At 46.3% G+C, this 21,216-nt stretch overlaps 1 protein-coding gene across 1 annotated transcript in view; it reads right to left on the bottom strand.

Annotated features, from left to right (window-relative positions):
* Chst15 (carbohydrate sulfotransferase 15) overlaps nucleotides 1–17,689 on the bottom strand; it is a 35,317-nt gene extending 17,628 nt beyond the window's left edge. Inside the window, exons 1-4 of the mRNA XM_035442160.1 lie at nucleotides 16,711–17,689; nucleotides 15,591–15,930; nucleotides 13,286–13,432; nucleotides 9,345–9,501 (exon numbers count right to left, since the gene is read on the bottom strand). Of these exons, the coding sequence (XP_035298051.1) occupies nucleotides 9,345–9,501; nucleotides 13,286–13,432; nucleotides 15,591–15,930; nucleotides 16,711–17,256 (1,190 nt within the window). The 5' untranslated portion in view covers nucleotides 17,257–17,689. The remainder of the gene's footprint in view (nucleotides 1–9,344; nucleotides 9,502–13,285; nucleotides 13,433–15,590; nucleotides 15,931–16,710) is intronic.
* Nucleotides 17,690–21,216: the final 3,527 nt, after the last annotated feature.

Below are 21,216 nucleotides of genomic sequence, written 5' to 3'. Positions count from 1 at the left end.
TGAGGAGGGTACAGGAAAGTGGCAGACAATTCTAGACCTAAAGGGACACCCACTTTTGGTGCTGAGTGACAGATGGTGATGGAGAAGGGAAACAAAGATTCAGTAGGAACGATTGCTCTTATGAACCCCTACAGGATAGACCAGTGGGTGGAAAGTTTGGCTTCATAAAAGGGAAATTTTCTCCAGTGAGGGCAGTGGCTCCAGCAGCCTAGACTGGAGGGGGTGGGGTTTCTACAGTAGCATGAGGGGCGGGGCAGGGTCCAAAAGCCCTGGAACCCTTTGTCAGGGCTGCCCAGCCCCCTCCTGTGATCTACCTTCTTGGTCCCAAACCACTCTGAACAGATGGGTGTTACATTTGGCCAAGACTGTTTCCAACGGCAATTCCAAATATAAGCCCAAGAACATTCCAGGCCTTCTGTGCTGCGGTTATTTTAGAAGCCTGCTGGTGCAGATCTGTAGCTGTGGGTCTGCATGAAGGCCAGGCATGCCTTGTCAGTTCTGTGGAGTCCAGAGGAGGGTCCTAGAACCCCAGGAGAGGTGCTAGAAGGGTGTGTTTGTGGGCAAAAGAGGGCTCCTCTTAAATTTATCACATATTCCCACAGAGACAGACACATAATATGTAGGTGGATACCTCAGTGCCACAGCTGCTCAATTAAGGGGCTCTGCTCTGAGTTAGCACACATCAGAGGTCAGCAGACTGATAGCAGTTAAAATGGGATCTGGGTCTGGGATGCATGTGGCTTAGTGACTGAGCACTTGGTTGGCTTCCATGTATGAGACTATCTGATCTACCTCCTCCACAGTTTGGGGGCAGGGGATAAAGCAACTGTTGGTCCCTGGACCTTGAAAAAGCCAAGTCAGGTTAGCCTCCGAAATCCCCTGCCCCATTTCCAGCCTGTGGCTGTTGATGAGGGACTTGTAGAGGCTCCATGCTAGGCACAGCAGGCATGCTCTTATTCTATTCCCATAACCACCCCATGAGATCCACACCCCTATCACAGAGGAGACTGGAGTTAAGACAGGTTCAGGGGCTCACTCCAGGTCACATAGCCCAGAAACAAACCAAGGTCTGCCCAGTCCCAAAGCCCATGGATCTCAAAGCCCCTCCCAACTTAAGGTAGGAGACTGAGCCAGTGGCACCAAGGTAGATGCCAGTCATTTGATTCAATGGTTTGAGGATATTATTTGATGTCTCCATTATTTTAGGTAAATGGTGATTTAGAAGCAAGATTCAATTTTTGTTCTGGAACTGCTTAATAAGTCACAGGGGATTGGTTAAAAAAATTACAGAGGGTGATAGAGCAGCAAACACACAGGGATGGCACAAGAAATGGCATTGCCCATCATCACAAAAAGCCAATGGGTTATGGTACATCACCATGCTCATCTACAAAAATGACAACGGCAATAAATGGTGTTCTGGACCCCATCGCACACCGGCACACACTGTGGTCACTTATCACTTGGACAAGCTAATGGGGCTTGCGTTGCTCAGTAGCTGTCAGCAGTGTTCGTTACTAAGACCTACAACAGGTCTCTTCATCACCGTTCCCTCCACACGGGGAGTCTGCAAATTCAGGCTCCAGGTCACTAGTTTGGTGAAACCTCTCTCTACAGCAGGTTTCTCCTTTCATAGTATTTTTTCTTGTAGCCCTTTTATAGCCAGATATAAGCACACACCATAGAATTCAGTGTGTGAGTCAGTTTGGACTATGTACAGAGTCGTACAACCATCACCATGATCTGGTATCTGAGCATGCTCATTACCCAGCAAAGGACATCTGATTTTAACAGGCAGGGCCATGTCAGAAGTCACACAATCCAGCTAGGAGGCATACACCAAATCATAGCCTTCGATGTCAGGCTCAACTGCAAAAGTGCAGCCGTTGGTGGCTTCACATGGGAATGTTCCCTCTAGTGATTGCTCCATGCTCCAGATTTCTCAGAGATGCATTCTGAGAAAGGGTCCAAGGCAAATTCCAGTATAGTGGCCATTAGATGTACTGATCCCTCCCCAAAACACTGTCCCCTCCCTGACCTCCATGAACCCCACCCCTCCTAACAGCATCTCATGTCAGTGGCTGCATTTCCTGACCCCCAAGAACCCCTAAAGGCAGACACATTTGTATCTCTAATAACTTCCCATCCCCATCTCTCAGTGTTGTAGCCACGTGAGGGTCATAATAAATGGAACACAAGGATAGTCACCAGAGCAGCTGGCCTCATTATTCTCCATTTGCCAACATCCACACTCAAATCATGGATCAATAGCTTCCTAGGCTTTGATATGATACATCAATAATCATTATAGGTATTTTTCCTACATGGAAAAAGATGGCCATTTCATGTAGCTTTAAAGAAATTCTTTGTCTCCCTGAATTACAACCCGTGAATACTTCATCTTGAGCTCTGATGAGACAGGACTGGTCCAGCCAGGTTACTTGGAGAAATGTCTAGGGTCACTTTAGACAGGATGACACAGAGGAGACACATATTATCTAAGTAAGAACATCTAGGTCAGAAATGTAACACGTCTGGGTGACACGAAACTCCTTATCGGCTGAGACACTGGACAGGGGTCTCCTCTCCCCATGGTGCCTGAGGTTCCTTGAATACAGATATGTTCTGTTTCCATCTCTGCTTCTTCCACTGTGTCCATCACACCAGTGTTCACTGAATGGGCACAAATCCTTTGGTGACACTATAAGCACTCCTGGTATCCCTGAGACAGAAGACTTACATAACACCTCTCACTACTCACTTGCAATCCTGATGGCAGACAGAGATCCTGAACAGGTGAAAAATCAGGAGGCTCCAAGCCAGCCTAGGCCTGGGGCATGGGACCCTCATTGCGAAGTAAGGGCTGCCACACACCAGGGCTGGCTAATGGGTGACAGGCACTAACCTCTCCTACAACATAACTCCAGAATCCTTATATGTGACAAGTCTGGGCAGTCCCCCAGGCTACCCAGAGTCCACTCCCAGATCCCAACCCATCAGAACACCCCTCCCATCTCAGCAAGTAGAGAAGCAGCATGTTTCTTGCCCCAGGGTGTCTCCTCCACTGTCCCCACTGAATTGCCCTTTGCAAATAGTCTCTGTGGCCTGGTGAATGTGCCATTAAGATAAACAGTTTGCAAACTGTAGGGTTCAAGCCCAAAAGTCTTTATTCCAATCACAAGTCCTAGTCCATCACCTGGTGGCCACCCCAGATAGTCTTCACACAGCACCCGGACAAAGACACATACTGTTCTGTGGTGTGGCTACTGCAAGTGACTCCTCCTTGCTCAGTGGTCTGAAGCCAATGCTCCCAGGCCTGGAGTGACCCAGCTGGGGGGAGGGTTTTAGCAGCAAATGGTCCCTACCTCAGGTCAAAGACCTGAAACCACTCTAGGGCTTCCCTGGGCCAGCTCCCTTCCATTGGAGCCAGCTCCTTCCCTAGTTCAGACTTTGCCCCCCTTGGATGCTGAGGTAAGTCAGCAAGGCCAGTCTGAACTCAGTCCCCCATCTCATTTTTACTCTTCACACAACTTTACGAAATCAGAAATCTCTTCTCCTTTCTCTCTAGAACTATCCTTTTTGGCTGAAAGACACACTTCACCCAGAGAACCCCCATTCACAAAGAATTCACATCCAGTGCCTAATGGAAGGGAAATACCCCAACCAGGAACAATACTGAAGGATGATCACAGACCCAACGAACATTGGAATCCGCAAATACCTCGGTGGGATGCATCGGAGACCCACCCTTCCTCTGCAGGTCTTGTCTTCACACCCCTCTCAGTGTGGAATCCTGCTACATATAATTGCAGCCTTCAGCATCCAAGGGATGCTGGGAATGAGCCACCACAGAAGAGGAACCCTTGGCTCCGTGAGACCCAGGTGTCTCATCATGGAGAGGTAAGGTGAGAAAGCCATTCACCGCACCTGGGTATATGTCACCATCACCCTCTCACTTGCTGACAAAGCTCAGTGAGGCAATATCCGAGCAGGGCATGACATAGAACTCAGGTGAGCAGGTACACTGGTTTCACCGAAGCCTGTATTCACACCTCCACTAGCCACAGGCTCCATGAAACAGACGGATGGCTTAGCAATACATGCACACAGTGCCTTCAGTGCATAGTGGGTACTCAATAGTATTTGATGAATGACTGTTAAGCATGCACATTTAATTAATAATAGCCCACTTCCCCATTTCACTGATGAGAAAATAAGACACAGATAGCTTAAGTTTCTTGCCCCTGGTGGCAAAGCCTTTAGGTAGCAGAGCTAGGATTCTGAGGCAAGCTGTTTGGGTATCCAGGAGTGGTCCCTATGGTACAGGTCATCCACTTACACGTCTGCACACACACTCGGTGGTAGAAGCTGCTCCCAATCTACACACCTCCTTACATTCTGCATATTATGGGGACTCAATCAAACCTAAATCTTCATCCAAATGTTTAGCCTCACTCTATTGTCTCCCCATGAGCATGGGCAACTATATACAAATGGGCACATTTCATTTAACCCTTCCTTCCTTCCTTCCTTCCTTCCTTCCTTCCTTCCTTCCTTCCTTCCTTCCTTCCTAGTTTATACGTAGATTAATCGCTTAGCCATTCCAGAGAGTAGCTAAAAAAACTCAGTTTATATAAGCAAATGAAGAACACAGCTTCCAAGGCTTCAAGGCCCATGGCATTAGAGTCTAGATGGAAGTCTGCTTAACCAAGTGAAGCCCTTCTTCCCTGTAGGCCCATCACCATGGCATGTGGATGCAACCATTCCTGGATGGTTATTTCTGGGTGTCTTGCTTTGACTAGATGGAACTAAGAGCAAAACTGGAGACACTGTAAAAGCCTTAACAGATGATGGCAGGCCCCCTCTCCTAATGTTCGTTGAACAGAGAGGAATGTGACAGGGCCAAGGGAGCCAACACCTTCCTCATGAGCCATTCCTCATATAGAATAGGAGAGCTTGAGTGGCCCTGAGTTAGGAAACAAACTCTATTGGACATCTCACAAATGTAAGATGAAGGAAAAAACAACAACAAAAACAAGACTGGACCATTTCAGAGAAGGATCAAATGAAGAAAAATTCTGCTTATCTCTTGGTGACTCCTTTTTTAATTAAGAGGACAATTTAGCCCAAGAATCCATTAGTTCTAAATTGTTACAGTCTCTTACAGAGAGAGACTTAGAACATGAATCCATGACTGGCCCCTGCCATTCAAACCACCCCACAGACTTCTTTTCATTATCCCTCTATCTTCCCCCCTGGTTGGAGGTTGGACTTATTGCTTCCATCTCTCTCTGGAAACTTAAAAGTCATTAGGATGAGCCTCCTCCAATCCCAGCATACTCAATCCTTTTCTGCCTTTAATCTATTAACAGAAATAAAGGCTAACTTAATCAGAAACTCCAAACGACCCTCCTCCATCCCAGCTGACTTGTAGAATTAAATGAACAATTTGAACCAATCCAACTTGGCATGGAGCAGCCCAAAGCATCTCCCATGTGCAGAAAGCCCAAGGACAGCTAAAGTGGGCCAAAGGCCTAAGGGCCAGTTCGACTAATGAGAACTTGGGCTCTAGTGTTTGTTTCTTCAAGAGTAATCTAAACACACAGTATTTGTCATTCTTTCTGGTGGAGACAGGGAAGGAGCTGAGCTGGCCACTCCAGATAGGCCATGAGCTACGGGTTTCAAAAAGGTAAAATTCCCACTGTTGCATATTTTTGGTAATGCTTCAGAAGCACCAAACAGCTGCTGATCTCATTAACTCACAGCATATGACAACCTCCTGCAGGCGCTGGAGCAGGCATCAAATTGAACTTACTCTTCTCTGGGCTTCAGGGTAGGCACCAGGTTCCCAAGTGCTGGGTGGGAAACAAGCACCCAGAAGAGTGACTGGACCAGGGGATTTGTCTGTGATACACAAAATATGGCAACAGTATTGGGATGGCAGACCAGCAGCTGGATCACAAGTGATATGCTAGCCAACCTCTCCCTTGCTACTTGGCCATGTTGGAAAAGTCTAGTGGCCAAGGATTGAGAGCCACCTCCAGCCGAGTCAGAAAAGAACAGAGGCCTCTGCTCCAACAGCTCTGCAGAAACCCAGTTCTGCCACAACCATGTGAGTGTGGAAGCTGTCCAGTCTCCCTCCCAAGCCATTGAGTGAGACCCCACCACCAACAGACACCTCAACCCTGAAGCAGAAAACGTAGTAACAAGGCATTGAGGCCCTTGATTCCCCCAAAAGTCTGAAATAGTGAGTAGGCAGTAGAAGCTATGACATCTTGGAGCAATTTGTCACATTTGCTAGCTACCTAATGCTGCAGGCCAGCTGCCTAACACATACTACTGCTAGGCAACCCTCTCCATCCCAGTATTATCATATGGTCAATACCTGCGGCCCTATCATAGCACCCAGCATAGCACCTAGCATACAATAAGGGTTCAGTAAATGCATTCATCGATGGCATATTTGTGTTAATTTAAGGCAAGAGAGGCTGAAAGCTTTCCCCTTGGGTTTCTGGTAGAGATTATTCGTTCCTTAAAAACAAGCAAGAAGGAAACAGAGTGGGCCAGTTCAACCTCCTGCAAGGTGGTAACCTACAGCCAGGCCAGGAAGGCAGGTAGAGCAGATCCTACTTCTGGCTTCGAGTCTGAGCCTGGCCAGCATGGCTGTCCTGCTGCTCCAGGGCTCAGTTTCTTGGTACTCCTGTCTTCAGAAGTGGATGCACAATTCTAGGAAAGGACACTCTGGGGGAAGATGCCTCCACTCTCCATCAAGAAGACATGAGGTCTCTATATGTGATGACCTCTCTAGAGTTAGTTTGAATATAGCTGATCCCCATTAATCTCATAGGGAGTGGCACTATTTAGGAGGTGTGGCTTTGTTGGAGTGGGTATGGCCTTGTTGGAGGAAGTGTGTCATTATGGGGGTGGGCTTTGTGGTTTCCTATGCTCAAGATACCACCCAGTGCCTCAGTCGTCTTCCTGTTGCCTGCAAGATGTGGAACTTTGACCTACCACTCCAGCATGCATCTGCCTGCACACTGCCATGCTCCAGCATGCATCTGCCTGCACACTGCCGTGCTCCCCATCATGATGATGGACGGAATCTCTGAAACTGTATGTGAGCCACCCCCAGTTAAATGTTTTCCTTTATAAGAGTTGCTGTGATCATGGTGTCTCTTCACAGTAATAGAACCCTGGCTAAGACACATCTTTACTCTGTGCAGTTTTCTCCTTGGATTACTTTCCATCCTTGTCTGTGGGGCAAACTCTTACTCATCCTTTAAAACCCAGCCTGAGAGCAGCTCCTCCAATCAAGAGGAGTCCTCTGCACTGGGGAGTTTGCTTTCTTCCCTTTCCAGGTATAGTCTGTAGGACCCAGACAAACACTGGCAACATGCCTGTCTCTCCAGCTAGCTTGAGAGTTCCAGTCTCCCTGGGACTGATACACACAGAAGCATCTCACACAGTTTAGTCCTCATCTGTCCAGAATGCTTGCCAAAGCCTCAGTTCTCAGGCCCTGAAACTGGGCACTATCTGATGACTTTCCTCAGAATTAAACAGTAGGGATGTGTGTGGTGATGAGAAAGTCTGTTCTACCAGGGAACTTGGGCTGAGGTGGCATGGGGGATGGAGGAGAAGCAGCTGTCAAAACACCTCAGCGGGTGATGGGGGCCAGTTTCCTCAAGACTATCTTTTGTAGTTATGCAATTCTGGTATTCTGTGCCTGGAAAACCCAGACTACTCCATGGGGGGAAAAAAGGGGGATTCCACTTCCTGCCTAGAAGAGAAGGTAGACATGGCTGCCTTGGGAACCACATGAAGGGGCTGCCCTGTGGTGTGGACTCAGGAGGCTGCTGTGTCCCAAGCTGAGATGGTTCTCTGTTCAGCAATCTAAAGCTGGAGCCTCATGAGAATTTTTGGAACCCAGATCAGCAAGTGGGAAGGGCAAACATGTGCTCTCAGGCAGCCATGCTAAAGGCTAGAGTGCTTATTCACAAAACTGTACTCATACATGTAGGCACATGGCACATGTGTGCATCTGATAGGAGGGAAGTCTGGAAGAATACACAGAGAAACATAACTAATAGTTACCTACATGGGCAATCACACATGGTCTATTTCCTTTATAGTTTCTGACACATTCCCTTAACACCTCTATAATAAACACAGCTATTGTTACAGTCGGGGCCTGGAAGCCATGCCATCTGAGGAAGAAATCAGATGGGCATTTCCTAGGACTGCAGTAACAAAGTGCCACACATGACAGGAAGTTCTTCATCTGTCATTCAGGAAGCTAGATTTGTAAAATGTAGGTGTTAGCAAGGCTAGCTTCAGGTTCCATGCCTCTCTCTCAGATTTTAGGGAGTGCAGCGATCCTTGGAATCCCTTGGCTTGTGGCCATATCCTTTAATCTCTTCACATGGTAAATCCCCTAATCCATCTTGCAAAGGCCCAATTTCCAGATAAAGCTACAGGACTTAGGATTTCAGCATATCTCATTTGGGGCAGCGATCATAATTCAACCCATAGGAAAACATAGAAAATAAGAAAACAAAGGGCTGCAGGCCTTGTCTTTAAATATCAGGTGGCTATCATAGTTTGAAATGATTAGAGTGGATTGTATGGCTTACAGGAGAATAAATGAGAACAGGGTGTGGACAAAAGCAGCTGCTCTCCAGAAAGGAAACTGAGCTGCTCTGACCTAGAGTGGCCATCTGGAGTGGCAACCCTTTGTTCCGATAAGATGGTGTCTGGAGGGCACAGCAGACTAAGTGATATAAAGGTCCCAACAGTCTGCAGCATCCACAGCATCACCACCCTGGTAATATCTGATCAACTATACCAGCTCCACTCCATCCAGACCTGGGCAAGCCTTGACCTTATCAGAGGCAGGGCAACCTGTCACTCATTCCCACTACTTTGGTTTCCAGGGAAACTAGAAAGTGGGGTAGTACACATTCAGAGCTACTTGGGGAAAAGGACCCACCAACCAAAGCCATAAGGAAGTCTGGGAGTCAGAGTACACAGAGAACCCCAACACACCTAACACCAAGTGTATCCCCAGCCCTAACAGCACTTGTATCCCCTGTCCCTTGGTTAGACCCACCAGAGACTAACACCCGAAGACCACAGTCAAAACTGCTGAGAAAACAGGCCAGATTTGTTTAAATGAAGGGAGGATTGCCCTAAGAATAACATTTCTATAAGAAACAGCAGTAATGTCGCAAGTTAAGCTTCTTTATGATTTTTCTTAAACAAGCAAATCTTCTCTGTGATAAGATAGAAACTCCAAAAATCCCTTTCTTTTTTCCAAAACAATGCAAAGCATGGCACCCCCCACTCACCTCTCCACGGGGTCCCTGAGCATGACGATGAGCTTGGCTTCCGGCTGAAAGGCATGAATGAAGTCTTGGGTCAGGAATGGTGGCTCGCCATCTGTGCTGTTGTCATAGAAGAAGGTCCAGGCATTGTTATCCCACATTGTAGAGGCGCTGGCCTCTCCTGCAAACAGACAGGGAGCAGATGCTGGGCTATAGAGTATGGGCTCCCACTGTGAGCCAGAGGCCAAGCCTGGCTCCTGGGCATTCCTTCTAAATATCCATGACCAGCAAGCTTATCAGCCATTGTCAGCAGATGGTTCTCCGGGAATCTGGTAAGGGGACAACTGGCACCTACCTCTGTCGCCACCATCACAAAACCCAGATTCTTCCTTCAGAATGAATAAAAATATAACCTTTACTAACACCTAGGACTTTAATTTCACAATATTTGGCTTTGCTGGTAGGTAGCTCATAGCTCTGTGGAATTTTTAAGGGCCCGCTGAGAATCTATTGGATAGTTTCCTGCAAAAGTGTCAGGAAGAGAAAAATGTCATTTGGGGAAGCTGACCCACAGTGGAAAGATGGATGTGAACTACATCCATCTTTCTGTGGAACCATAACAGTTAGTCACAGGACACAATTTAGGACAAAATGAGAGGAAGACTTTGCCAGAAGCCCAGGGGGTCTCAGCCTCAGCCCCCACTGTCCCACATGGCCAGCTGTCTACTGCCCATACCTCACCCCCTACTTTTTATCCAGCCAGTACTCCCAGTACTCTGTAGTGACAGGGTCCAACAAAAGTCTGCCTGACCAAAGTCTGCCTGACAGAAAATGTTAAGAACAGCTTTGGGGAAAGAGGTGAGGCCAAGACACAGGCACTTAGACAACAGAGACTCTTGGATAATTGAACTAATTGTTATTATTGCTGCTGCTGGTGTGTGTGTGTGTGTGTGTGTGTGTGTGTGTGTGTGTGTTATGACATCTGTACTCTTATGTGCACATGTATGTGTAACTGCTTATAAAGACCAGAAGTCAACAAGGAATATCTTCCTCTATTTCTCTATCTTTTTGACTCTCTGTCTCTCACTGATCCCAGAGCTTGCCAATTGCCCAGACAGGCTGCCCAGCAAGCCCTAGTGATGCTCCTGCCTCCACCTCCCTAGCACTGGGATTACAGGAGCACACAGCCTAGCTTTCTCCAGGGGTGCTGGAAATCCAAAATCAGATCCTCATGGTTGTGCAACAAGTGCTTTGCAAATAAGCCATCTTCCCAGCTGTGTTTATCTTGTAATGTTTTGTGACTGTCTGCAGAAATGTAGATGTAAGGGGACTCTAGGAATCTAGTGAGAGGATGACTGGTGCCTACCCTTCCATAGCCCTCACTATCCCCAGACTATTTCTTCAGGATAAACAAGCAGTCAGCTCTACACTTGATTACTGGACATGGACCATGTGCCACATCTCAATGTCACTCGTTCAGGGACAGTCTGAGTTAAGGGTCTTCCTGGTCAGTAATGAACACATTAAAATTAGATAGCAGGTCCTATGAGCTCATTATGGTCATTTGTAAAGACAGTAGGCCCCATAAGCACATTATAGTCATGTGTGAATATAGTAGGCCCTATAAGTACATATGGTCATGTATGAAGACAGTAGGCCCTATTCTTCTTCAAGGTCTGTGATCATGTCAGGTGAACACTTCTATCCCAGACTTCTTTTCTTTCTTGGTTTATTTTTAAAAACATAACAAAGAGAGAAAAGACAAGTCAAATCTTAGGCAAATCTACTCACTGTGAAGGAGGGAATATAAAATGGAGTGTCTAACCTGAAACTGGCACAAATTCTGACAGACCTCAAAGGGGACATGGTTCTAGAACCATGCAGGCATTAGTCCATCGTCTCACCTGTCTGTCCACCCAGCCTTCACCCACCTAGAACATATTCATTTGACATCTAATTCTTGCCCTTCATTGTCTTAACACTGGGGACCAGCGAGAGAAACAAGACAGGCATAGACCATCTCCTCTAAGAGAAGATCAAAAGTTCAAGAAGCTACTAGTGAGTGGACAGGAACAAGGCACCCAGCAGGCAGAGCAGGGTCCTTCAGCATCCCTAGCCCCACAGAACCTGACTGCCTCAGTCCTGAGTCCTTGAGTGTCTCTCTTGCCAGAAGCTGCTGAGAGGAAGGGCCTTCCCTGACCCCTCACCCAAGCTGATGTGACTCTTTGACCTCTGCCAAGGCCCTCATTGGGAGGAAGAGTTGAAAAGGGGCTGAGTCACATTGGAGGGCTGGGAGAATCAGGGTCCTGATCTGGTCCAACAATGCCATCTTGGCTGTGGAGAGACCTGACTTGGCAGCTGGGTCCTGATCTGGTCCAACAATGCCATCTTGTCATCTGCTTCTCCACACTGCCTGTCACACCAAGAGGCTATCATAAGACATAGCACCAAACCTGGCTTGGAGTAAATATCAGTGTAGTATTTTTATTTCTTGTTCTTTTTGAAATATAGCAGTAACTATAATTAGGAACCCAAACGAAGGCTTTCCTTTCTCATTCATTTTCTAAATCTGTTTCTTGGCTTTGGGAGGAATATTTTTAGCTCTTTCATAGAACCTGAGATTTCCCAGAGGCATATGGTATGGGAGTCTCAGCAAAATATTAATTAGACTTATTAAATGGGGTGTTTGCACCCCTGAGTTTAAAATTTAAAAAAAAATCTAACAGCCAATTCATACCGTAGGTATGAGTGTGGGTAGAGTACATTCCCAGTGGATCTGGAGATTTTACTTATGAATTAAAAAAAAAAATCAATCCATCCATCAGTCCAGGCTTTGGCAGATGCCAGAATCTGCTCACAGAGTTGGGGACAGGGTCCTCATGCAAGTGGCTGGTCACAAGCCATCCTGCCCATCCAGAGATTCATTTGATTTAGAGAATCAAAATGTAATGGATCCAGGAACACAAAATAGATCATTGCCTCAGGGAACCAATTTAAGTGAAATGTATGATTCAATTTCTCCTTTTCAGAAGGCGTCGGAGATAAACGCCTCATCCCAAGCTAAATCTGATGAAAAGAGTTCTGTCAGATGAAATGAGTCTAGCATCTAAAGCACAGAGGCAGGGCTGAGGTGGCAATGCCCCACTGTGTGCCATCATTTGTCAATGGGGGGGGGCTTCAGGTACTCCCCCCATTGAAAGAATGCAAAGGATGAAGGGAGGGAGCTGTGAGGAGACAAATATGCTAATTTGATAAGCTACAATAATCATTTCATTATGTGTATGTATCAAAATATGTACATTTAAATATAAACATATTTTTTTATTTTCATAAAAACATTCTTGCAAATTTTTTAATCAAGCAATCTCAGTTTATTTCATCTTCCATTGTTTTACTTGTTTGGCTTTGCTTGGTTTTGCTTTGTTGAGACAGGGTCTTACTAAAGAGCCCAGGCAAGCCTCAAACTCAAGATTCTCCTGCCTCCATGTCCTGAGCACACACCATTCAAATGACTTCATTTTGAATACTCGTGGGTTACACAGCAACTTATCCCAGAGGGTGTATAGAGCTCTGCTGAGACCAAAGGAGATGGTGCCCCCTTCCCATAGTCCTTGCATTCAGTCAGTGACTCATCAGAAAGCTAACCCCAATCAGGACACTGTGGAAAGAAGCAAAGCACTCCTGCTCGAATTAAGGGAAAAAAAGAGGTGGCAACTTGCTTAAAAAGCCATTCTAACCATCCTTGAGTCTACATAGAATAAGCAAGCTGATTAAATATTTCTGCTTTTTAGTAATGGTACAGATGGTGTAATTATTTACCTGGGGTAAGAGTGACAGCCAGGTGGGGAAGGGACTAACCTGCAAACACTCTGCAGATGAGGCAGAGCTGGGTCTAGATCATGGACCAGGACCCCAAGGAGGCTGCTCCTACCAGCTGCCCTGAAGCTGCACAAAGCTATACCTACCAATGATAATTTTGTTCATCTTGCTCTGCTCCTCTGCAGAGGCAGCCTGCAGTCCTTGATGGATCTGGTGTGCAGCCAAGTCAAAGAGGTCCAGGTAATCTTCCACAGGGTATCGGTCTCGCAGTCCGTCCCTCAGGCGGACAATTCCTACAGGAAGCAAAAAGTGAGTTACTGGACAGGTGGTGGTGGCACACGCCTTTAATCCAAGTACTCAGGGAGGAAAAGACAGGAAGATGTCTATAAGTTCAAGGTCAGCCTGGTATACAAAGTTCCAGGACATCTAGGGCTACACAGAGAAACGCTGCCTCTAAAAATAAAACAAACAAAAAAAGTTGAGTTACTGAAGACAACATCGCCACTAATTGGATGGTGGCCTCCTGAAGCATGACCAGAGAGGGAGGAAACAGCCAAGGGGACCTAACTTTAGCAGCAGAAGGCTTGATGAAGATAAGCTTCCAGAGGAGGCACATGGGTGTGGGATGGAGAGCTCTGTCAATTGCCTGCTTACTTTGGTACACACATGCCTCACAAGGTGAAAGACACCACCACTGCTGGGCAGTGGCCTCTTAAAAGAGGCCACACCTACTCAAGTGGTAGAAAAGGGGATAAGTGGAGGGCTAGAGTTGAGAACTGATGAACATTTCACCAAGAGTGATTAAAGCAGACACATAGCAGTAGTGCCAAGGATCCAAGTGGGATGCCAAATATGAAGAACAAGAGGAAGGTAGCAAGGAAACAGCATCCTGTCACCTTCATAGCATCCCATGGTACCCAACAGCTGCTCTAATACAAATGCATTCCATCAAGCACCCTGCTACTTGTCCAAACAGAAGAGTGAACTGATGGTGCCCTGGGATGGACACAGACTCTGGCATCAGCCACATACATCTGAAATTTGGTCCTCATTTTAAAATAGCTTGTAATCATTTAAAAAAATTTCACTGCCCAGCCACCACAGCTACCAAAGTCACTGCAAAGTAAGAAGAAAACAGACTTTGGCCACTCGGTGGGTACTATTAAACCACTCTTGAGTGAACAACAAAAGGAGGAAGTCAATATTTGTCAGGAAAAGTTAGTCTAAGCAAGCATCCACGATTCTCTTCTAGTGTTGGGTCCTTTATATGGAAACTACCCTCATGGCCTGCCCAGACTTTGGCAGACAACAGACCATGTATCACCCATTAGCTTCAGTGACCAAATGTCTCCTGGCAGAAAGAAAAGGTTATGGACAGGAAACAGTGACCAAGGGCCACAGGGTGCCTGGGCAACTGGGTGGAACAGAAACCAGCCTACAAGGAGGAGCAGAGCAGGCGGGGTCCATGGTCAAACTTGTTGACTGGGGGTGATATGTATCACCACTGCATTTCAAATACATGAGGTAGACAGGGCAGGTCCCACAGCTGAGGCCAGAAGCCGCGTCTCCTCCAGGTGTGGTGGCTTCAGTAAAGCGGCAGAGCTGGGTGCCAGACATCCCAGCTCCTGGCATAGATTGATCCCTGCTAGATTTGCATGTTAAAGTTCTTCAGAACAACTGAAAGAACTAGGGGTGTAATCCTCAGTAACACACACACACACACACACACACACACACACACACACACACACACACCACCAACAACAACAACAATAGCAGCAGCAGCAACAAGTTCCCATTCTGCACTTGTCCCCTTGCCCTGCACACAGCTAGCACTCAACCAGTGCTCACTAGCTGGGTCTTTGCCTGTAAAATGCTGCTATGGTTTGAGTGTATCCCCCAGAGGCTCATGTGCTGGAAGCTTGGTAAGGCTGGTACCCAGGGTGGGATGCTGAGGGTCATGGAACCCTTTAAAAAGCAGAGTATGGTAGAAGGTGATTGATTAGCTTATGGGAGCTCTGCCTGGAAAGTTTAATGCTTTTCTCTTGGAGTGACTTTGTTCCTGAGAAAGTGGTTTATTATAAAGCCAGGCTGCACTACAAACTTGGCCTCTGCTGCATATGGCTAGTCACCTTTTCCTTTCTCTACCAACTTGTAATGTAGCCAACTGCCTCTCAACATTGACAACATGCTTTTTGGAATCTTTAGCCCCTAGAACCATGAACTAAATAAATTTCTTTCCTTTTAAGTTACCCAAACACTGGTGTTTTGTCATTACACCACCAAACAGTTTAATGCAACTATCTACTGATGAGGGCCGTGTCACTGAGTTTCCATGCATCTTCTCACCAACTTCACCCTGCTTTCTCCCATGGAATCTCACACCCACTCCTCACCAGCCATAACATGCATCCACAGAATGACTAAGAGAAAATCAGACCCGACACTCACCAAAGCGCTTCCGGGTCCACCAGTGAGGCTCCTTGATGGCTGAGAATTTCACTTCTGGATGTAGCCGGAGGCGGTCATAAAGGTCAGTAGTTCCACACTTGGGTTGCCCAATGATATAAAAGTGTGGCAGGCAGCGCAGGCGGAAGTGTTTGCCATGCACGTGTGATAGGTGGCCCCAGAAGACTTTACGGAGGGCATCAAAGGTGGATCGGAACCGCTTGGAATATAGCACGTAGGAGTTGGTCAAGTAGGGGTCAGTGGTGTTCCTCCCAGAGAATTCCTCATACCAACAGGGACTCTTGCTGTTCGGAAGGAATTTATTGGGGATTACAGAAAACATCTGCAATCAAAGAAAGAAGGAGACAGACACAACGATAGAAAACAATTAGCAAAATCATATTCTAAACTAGAAGGAGTGGCGACCCACACCTGTAATCCCAGCACTCAGGAGACAGAGGCAGGTGGGTCTTTGTGAGTTCAAGGCCAGCCTGGTTTACAGAGCGAGCTCCAGGACAGCCAAGCTACACAGAGAAACCCTGTCTCAAAAGCAAAACTAAGCAAATGCAAATGGTAGAGCTGAAGAAGTGGCTCAGCAGTTAGTGTATACTGCTCTGTCAGAAGATCAGAGCTCGGTTCCCAGCCCCCACATCAGGCAGCTCACAAACCCCTGTAACTCCAACTTCCAAAAGTACCTGCCCTCACATACACATACACCTACACAGGCACACACACACACACACACACACACACACACACACACACACACACACACACACGACAAAAAAAATCATTTTTTAAAATACTAAATGATGATGATCTACAAAGGCAACTTTAACCACAATGGCCCCATTCCAGGCAAGAAGTCCCCAAATGCAATGATGAGAAGAGATAGTCATTGAATATCTCTAGTAGGGCCATTCGGGACAGCAAAGTCCCTCCTTGGCATTCCATAGCATAATCACACAGCGCTATCTCATCTCAGAGGCTGTCAAATTATCCTTTCTGTAAGACATCTAGGAAATGTCTGTCACATTCCACCCGTGTCCCCAAAGATGGTGGCAGAGAAGGAAGCAACCATTCTTTAAAAGTCAATCATCAAGAATGACATGAGGCTACTCACGTGCAACTCTTGCCTCTTGAGATCTTGTAAGTCTGGGAGCTGCCTGGTGGTAAACTCAATCCTGGCAGCGATGCTGTCGATAATTAGTTTAATGCTTGGATAGTCCTTCACATAGGAGATATTATTTATAGAAGGTTGGTAGTGATGCTCTTTCATGTCACTTGGGTTCTCACTGTCCATCAAACTGGGATTGTTGGGGAAACCCCCATAATGGAAAGGAGATGAAATCAGAAGCTCCTGGTGAGCCCCAGATAGGAGATAAGAAGCCATCACCAAGGTCATGATTATCAACCCAAACACCAGGCTACATCGCTTCCCCTTCTTGAAGCGCAAAAACCCACCCCAGTTCTCATTGCCCTCTGTCCTCACTTCAAGAACAGCAAGCAAGTTCATCTGCCTACTGTCCACACGAAACAGAATTTTGTTTTCTCCTTTGCAAGTGGGGCACACCTGATGGCTGTGATGGGGACCTCCTTGGCAGGCAACTTGCTGTTTTTGTGTGTCTTCAGGAAACAACTGTATACAGCAGTTAATGCAGTGCCTCATGGTAGAGCCCTTGGACAGCTGGCTTAGAGAGCCATGGACCAGCCCTCAAGGAGTCTGCTGGGAAACTTTAAGGGTATCCTACGTTGAGAAGGCACAAGCAACAGAAATAAATGCAAAGAAAAGCAGACACCAACACACTAGAGAATGAGGCGCATTCTTTGGTTCAGATACGAAGGACAACCCTCCCTAAAAGCAAATTCCAATTGTCTATTCTGCACCAGCCATGTGACACTGAAGCAGCTGCAAGTTTGGAAACAATTCTGCTCGTGCTTCAGGTTTTTCCCATGGCACCAAAGAAAGTTGGAGTGGCATCAGTGGAGAGCATGGAGCTACACTGGAGATTGGAAGACATCATGGGATCCTGATTGACGGGCAGACTGGCATTCCTCCAGAATGTTTTCTCTTCATGGGGGGCAGGTTCTTATGAATGGCAGGTACCCTAAACATAAAGAAAGGTAAGTTGCATTATGTGGTAACTGTGATAATACAGGAGTTGCTTTCCAGAGAAGAACAGATGTTAGTTCTCCACTTACTTGTTCATAACCAAGCCATTGATCATACAAGGTAAAGGGAAATGTTTGGGTGTTTCTGCTTGAATTTAGGGTTCATTCTCTGTCACCAAATGTGACCCCCAAACACTACACTTCGAATGACTGATATACCCCCCAGGACCTCTGCCTTCACACATCTGAGCTATGATATCCCAGTATCTCATGATTGTGTAACTACAGTCAGATCCATGCACAGTCAGTTTCTTAGTTAGGTTTCTGCTGCTATGATAAAACACCATGACCCAAAGCAGCTTGGGGTAGAGAGGATTATCTCATCTTATTCTTCCACATCACAGTCCATCATTGAAAGAAGTCAGGGCAGGAGCTCAAGGCAGCATGCTGGAGGCAAGAACTGAAGCAGAGGCCATGGAGAAACACTGCTTACTGGCTTGCTCCCCATGGCTTACTCAGCCTGCTTTCTTACACAGTCCAGGACCAACAGCCCAGGGATGGCACCACCCACAGTGAGCTGGGCCATGTAGGTCATTCATTAAGCAAGAAATTGTTCTAAAGACATGTCTACAGGCCAATCTGATGGAGTTTTCTCAATTGAAGTTTCTTTTTCCCACATAACCGTAGCTTTTGTCAAGTTGAGAGGGGGAAGAAGGGAGGGAGGGAAGAGGGAGAGAGAGAGAGAGAGAGAGAGAGAGAGAGAGAGAGAGAGAGAGAGAGAGAGAGAGAGAGAATGGAAAGTGGGGAGAGAGAAGAGGGAGGCAGGCTGTCTTCTCACAGCTTCTCTAGTCTCTTCACTACAGCTAAAGAAGCAAAAGTTAATGAAAATTTAGCAACAATGGAATGATCCTCTTCTTCAGTCAAGTGTATCATATTAAAAAAGCCATCTGACTTTAAGTTATTAAGCAATTAAATCCAATGTACAGAATTCCCCCGAGCCACGTAACACTTCAGACCCTGAAGTCATTTTTCACTTTCATCATCCAGGGAAGGCGCAATTCTTAAAAATCCATTAACATAATACCATGGTTCTAAAGTGTATTTTCTTCCCAAATGACACTTCCTTGGAGATGTCATTAAAGGAGCAATAGATGAACTAATGAAAGAGCCTGACTTGATTTCTAGCTGCCATAAATATCCCCACTGCCACCAAGCCACCACCCCTGGCTATGTGACCTTAAGCTGTTCAACCTCTCTGAGTTCTCACCTCCTCACCAGTAAAATTAGAATAATAGCAGTATTTCCTTGTAACCCTTTTTAAGGCACGAAAGTAATTAATGTGTGTAAAGAGTTTGCATAGGCCTGATATCTGTTTAGTGACCCAGGAAATGTATACAACATGGATAACAGCATCATCACTGGCCACATTGCTATCTTTAATTGACCCTGTGTTATGAAAGCATGTGATATGCACTCCCGGATGGGAGACCTAAGCACATTCTTTTTCCTTAATTACCCAAGGGTGGTGAACTCTCATCCCATTGTATATACCTCTCAAATAATCCTCTGACCCCAAAGAAGTGGCATTAACCAAGCCTTCATTATAGACTCTACATATTGGCTAGAGATCTGAACAGTCACAACCCTACAGTAGAAACCTTCATGTCACTTGGATCCAAAGCCCATGTTTTCTTCAAATACATTGGCACAAAGTGGTGTTTCTTCCACCCACAGAATGCCCTGCATGCTGCCAGCATTTGTGCTTAGATATTTAGAGGAGAAGAGAGCTGGACAGATTCTATACAGTTCACTACAGCAGCACTTTGCGTATCTTTAATATGAAAACGAGCCTCTGTGACTCCACAGCCAGGAATATAATAAACAAAAGTTGCATTGTACAGGACTGGGGGTGGCTAAATGGATAACTCACTTGTTATACAAGCATGACAACCTGAGTTCAGATCCCCAGAACCTACAGAAAAGCCAGACACCTCATCTCACGCTTTGCAGGAAATGAGAGGCAGAGGCAGGAGAATTGCCAGAAGTTAGGAGACTAGCTAGCCTGGTATATGCAGCAGTGCACAAGAGAGACTGCCTCAAATAAGGTGGAAGACACGGACTGACATGTGAGTTCATCTGACCAAATTTACACACACACACACACACACACACACACACACACACACACACACACACACACACCATACTGGCCAAGGAATTATCACTATAACCAGGAGGCCACATTGAAAAGTGCTAGTGTAACGGGCTAGAGTCAGGCAGAGCCTGGGACAGCTGAAGGAACAGACTTGAGGAGAGTGGGAGGAGATGCCCTGAGACCAAACTGGGTCCCTCTCCTCCCTTAGGGCAGCTGGCAGAATATATCAGGAGCCTCTGCTTCCAGCTTGCTCTATCACCCGTGACCCATTGCTTGGTACAAACAATTCTTCCAAATGAAAGAAACAAAAGGGCAAGGTCCCTCCTTGGAAACTCTATCCCTGAGGCCAAGAAAACATTTTTTTTTCACTTGTCAAAGACAAGGCCAAGGCAGGGTTAAAAATAAGGCTCCAAGCAGGGACTCAGTGGGATGGTGTTCACACCCTTCTGTCTTTCTGTTAGATTGTTAGGCTTTTTTTTAAGAAAGAAAAAAAATAAACATGTCTTTTAAAGCCACAGAACAAGAATGAACATCATCAGGATCCAAAAGAATGGGCAGAACATTTCTAACCAAGAGCTAAGCTATCTTATTTCAAGAAAGTAAATAAACCTTGGCAATGGGGGTGAAAATCTTAGTTGGTGTGGATGGGACAGAGGACAGGCTCCAACATACCCAGTGGCCCTCTTCCTAGCAGCTGTACCTCCAGCCAAGCAAACCATTCCAATACCAGTTTCTTACTCATTAAAGAACCAGGGAGACTATTCTCAAAACATTCTAATACAGTGTTCTCATTTCATTCATTCATTCATTCACTAGTTCAATTCACATTTTCTGAAGGCTGACTGTGTGCTGGGCACATCGTAGGGTGGGGACCAGAAGTCAATATAAGATGTAGCATGTAGGGTCATGTGCACAGATATGTACAGTTAGTATTCAGTCTCAGCTCCCGCCACAAAGCTTATGAAGTGCTAGGAGCAGCACCTTCCAACCACACCCAAGTTTACTTTAGTGAAGTGAACCCTTAGTGGTCCTGAGGGCTTCAGGATTAATGAGCACACAGAGGTGGGCAAAGATGGGAATCTTGAGGACTTCCCTGTGCCTGACTGGCTGTGTTCCTGCTGGTCAGTCCACATTCTCCTGATCAACTCCTGGAGAGCAATGCGTTCCTGAAGCTACTCAGGAAACCCTGGGAACCTTAGCTCCTGTGGTCAGTTCAGACGCCAAGTGTGAGTGTTGGGAACCCCACACTCATGACTGGGATATAAAGTGGAGCAGTCTCTTGGGAATAAGCCCTCAGACTCCAGGCATTCCGTGTGGACCTTGAATAGCAGGACGCCAGGACAGTGTCACAAAATTGAAGAA

This window comes from Cricetulus griseus, chromosome 3 (assembly GCF_003668045.3).
Source record: "Cricetulus griseus strain 17A/GY chromosome 3, alternate assembly CriGri-PICRH-1.0, whole genome shotgun sequence".
In the NCBI taxonomy this organism is placed as follows: Eukaryota; Metazoa; Chordata; class Mammalia; order Rodentia; family Cricetidae; genus Cricetulus; species Cricetulus griseus.
This window is presented reverse-complemented; position numbering and strand designations above follow the sequence as displayed.